Raw genomic sequence first — 3840 nt, 5'->3', positions numbered from 1 at the left:
TTTCTTTTAAATGATCTGCTTTACTCAGATGTGCGTCACAATATTGAAAAAAGGATGCGTCGCTTCTTATGTTACATCTAGACTTCTAGAGAGAGATACAACTAACATGCATACACATATTTGTTTTTCTATAATAGTGTAGACTTTCCACTGGCATCTATTTTTTTTATACTGAGCTAATGATATTTTCTATTTCCTAACCTTCACTTAAACCTGCAAATGACACAACCATCACATGCATCTTAATTAAGATATTATTTAGTATATTTATTGTGCTTTTTTCCTCACAGGCACTGTTGGCTGCTCCCCAAAATGTAGTTGATTTCAGGATTTACTATCCTTGTGGGGACATTTGGATTGCATAATGTAGGCAAAACCTGACCCTCATACACACAGAGCAATAAACAAAAAAGAGTATCATGTTGTGATTTTAAAGTAGTTAAATAATTAATCTCAAAGGTATTTTTATTTTCTGTTCATTTCCACACAATAAACAGTTAAATGATTAATAATTATTCTACTTTATTTATTAATTATAAACTAATTATCATTTTATGATGTATATCTTAAGATAGAAAGTATGGGTCTGCAACAAAAACAATGTTTTTGAATAGACTTTTCATGTTTAAAGTGATTAAAACATCATTCAACTTGAACAGTTACATTTACACTAAATACAACAAAAAACTAGAATACTAGAGTCAAAAACATAGTAATGAACAGCACTGTTAAATGCAATATTTTGCTATAAAAACACAGAAAATACCACCAGAGACTTGATGCCACGAGCAGAGGTTTGCATCTGTGAAACATCTTTTTTTTATTCAGTTCATTTCATGAATCATTTGAATAAAGTGAATCACTAAAGTTAATCTGGCTCCAAAGCTACAAATGAAAGAGAGGACATTGCGGGACAGCTTTTATAGGAGAATGTGTATGATTATTGTCTCAGATCTAAAGCAAACAATGTGATTTATAGAAATGTATTGTTTTGTTACACTACATTACTACTGTACTTGACAGAAAAAAGTAGCTTGTTGCTGCTGAAAAATGTAGTTAAGATGTAGTTAGTTTTTGTGCAAAACAGTTAAACAACATACCCACAGTAAAAAAAAAAAACACATTAGGCTAATTTAATTTCCAATATTTCTATTTCTCAGATGGCGAAACACACTAAAAGCCATTTAAAGTTCACTGTAATATGAAGGCCTCTTTATGGATAAAGATGAAATGATTGAAAATGATAATGTGGGGGGAAATAAACAACAAAGATAATAATTATATGGATAAATCAATGAGTAGCTTTATGAAACAGATTATTGTTTTCAAAAGAACTTTGTTAAATCTTAATTTTAGTCACATTTTAATGCAAACTGCATTTGCATAAAAAACTATTAGCTAAACTGCTCAAGCCGTAGCGCATGACTCAAATTATAATTTAGTTGGCGGTTATGTTTTCAGACAGAGGCTGTGCTTGTTTGTGACTTTCAGCAGGGGCACTTTACGGTCTGTAGTTTATCACTCAGGCCGCCGTTCACATCACACGGCTGTATTTCAAATATTCAAACAGCCAAGTGACAGTGATGCTAATACGCAACCTAACAGTAAAGATGAAGTCTAGACATAGGCAGCTAGTGAGTACACAACCATCTACAATATGCTGCTGTATACATATCAATATATAAACAGAATTTTGAATCATTTTTTTCTGTAACTCACCATTAAAGAAGTAGTTCACCCCAAAATGAAAATTTGCTAAAAATGTACTCACCCTCAGGCCAATCTAAAATGTAGTTGAGTTTCTTTATCAGAACAGGTTTAGAGAAATGTAGCATTACATCACATGCTCAAAACACTTGGCTTTTTGCTTCACAAGATGTTAATTGATGGACTGGAGTCTTGTCGACTGTAGATTATATCAGCTGTTTGGACTCATTCTGACGGCACCCATTCACTGCAGAGGATCCATTGGTGAGCAAGTGATGTAATGGTACATTTCTCCAAATCTGTTCTGATGAAAACACAAACTCATCTACATCTCGGATGGCCTGAGGGTAAATACATTTTTAGCAAATTTTTATTTTGGGGTGAACTATTCCTTTATTACAAAGTGTTACAAAAAGAAACAAAAGGCCAAACTACAAACTACACCACAAGTGCACGAGTGGCACTGCACAACACAATGGATGGGTTTACTTGCGTGACAATTTACTTGTTCAGTGGGTCGTGCAGATATCCTCTCTAACGGTTCAGCCGCAGTGTTTGGCTTCCAATCAGCTCATAACTAAATAAAACAGGCTGTGTGACAATGAGGAATGCCACTGATCACCCCACTGTATGCCAGCAAACAGCTAGATTCTTTTCCTTTGAAATTCTCTTGGAAATCTGAATGTTTTTGTAACGTCTTAGTAGGGCATTCCTCATTTTTTATATATGATTTAGGAGATATATCTTGTCCATTTTATAAACAGGGAACGAAAAGGAGCAGACGAGTGAAAGGGATCAGGGAATGGAATGAGCCGGATTTGCACTCGGGTCGCTTGCATCAATTTACAGTATGTGTATCACTCTGAAATACATGAAGGGTAAATATATGTCAGAGTATTACATTCTGCTAGCAAAGTGTCTTTGAGTGTGACATGAGAGTGCTGCTTCACAGAAAAAGGGGGGCAAATAAATGCAGGAGTGTTACCGAGAGATAACTAAATGAGAGCACACACACGCTTACACTCACACTCTCCCTTGTTCGTGTGTAGGTTTCAATGATTCTGTCAAAATCATAAGAGGCACTTCTCTATTTGAGGAACAACTGAAGTCTCAAAGCACCTGTAAAACACACATAATTAGTGTTCATTTTCTCACAGTAAATGACACGACTCGCTGGCGGGCTAATGGTTCCTTAGGTGAATGGGTATTTCACTGGATGTGATAATACCTGGATGATGGTTTTGTTCACTGATTGTATATGGGCAAGTTAGAGGTGTAGTTTTTCTCACCAAAGCGAAGTCTTTGTTCAGGATCATTTGTTCCATCAGAGAGGATTCATTGTGGAAGAGATGAGGCTGCATATGACTCCACATATGAGGAAACCACCAGAACTCATCAACATATTTCAACAACAGATCATCTCCATCATCTTCCTCCTGCGTACCTACACAAACAAACATGAGCTCATTAGCATACTGGGCATTTCCTTTGGGCCTGTGGAATTAAAAAAAATAAACATTCCTAAATTTCTAAAAATCTTAAATTCCCAAAACTCTTAGTCAATGTCTAATGGCATCATGGAAGAACGAATGTCATTTCCATTGCAGTATCACTTCCACCACAGCTCAAACATTTATTTAGTTTAATAGGATTCTGTGGTGGAAATGATGGTGAGGGAAATATCATTTTAGACTCCTTTGTATTGCTAAAGCTAATTTCTAGTTTCATAGTATTTATGTATACATAGCATTTTATGTATTCTTATAAAATTAAATATTTTCAATTTTTATATAATTTGACAAAATCAGATTTGATTGGATATTATGCTATATGTGTCACGGGCAGGGTGTTCTAGGGATGAGGCAGGACGACGAAGATGACGAATACAATAATATTTAATAAAGAAACAACAGGAAATCCAGACAGGGTAGACATCAACATTAACAATAACCGACAAACTAGAATACAAGAGACAGGAACTAATATAGGGCAGATAACGAGGGGCAGACAGGTGAGCACAATGAGGTGATTAACTGATAATGAGAACAGGAACAACCAAATAAGGACACAGAGGGAGAAACCACAATCGACAGTCCACAGGGGTGTGACAGATCGCCCCCCTCCCGGAAGGCG

The 3840-nt window shown here is 35.7% G+C and overlaps 1 protein-coding gene across 1 annotated transcript in view; it reads right to left on the bottom strand.

Moving 5' to 3' along the window:
- Positions 1–2996: 2996 nt before the first annotated feature.
- Positions 2997–3840, bottom strand: part of LOC107745068 (bifunctional heparan sulfate N-deacetylase/N-sulfotransferase 4-like) — a gene marked incomplete at its 3' end in the record, with an annotated part of 22628 nt that continues 21784 nt past the window's right edge. Inside the window, exon 4 of the mRNA XM_016558899.1 lies at positions 2997–3151. Within this exon, the coding sequence (XP_016414385.1) occupies positions 2997–3151 (155 nt within the window). The remainder of the gene's footprint in view (positions 3152–3840) is intronic.

This window comes from Sinocyclocheilus rhinocerous, unplaced genomic scaffold (genome assembly GCF_001515625.1).
Source record: "Sinocyclocheilus rhinocerous isolate Xijiao unplaced genomic scaffold, SAMN03320098_v1.1 scaffold888, whole genome shotgun sequence".
Lineage (NCBI taxonomy): Eukaryota > Metazoa > Chordata > Actinopteri > Cypriniformes > Cyprinidae > Sinocyclocheilus > Sinocyclocheilus rhinocerous.
Note: the sequence above shows the minus strand (reverse complement) of the source record. Positions and strands in the feature narration are given on the sequence as shown.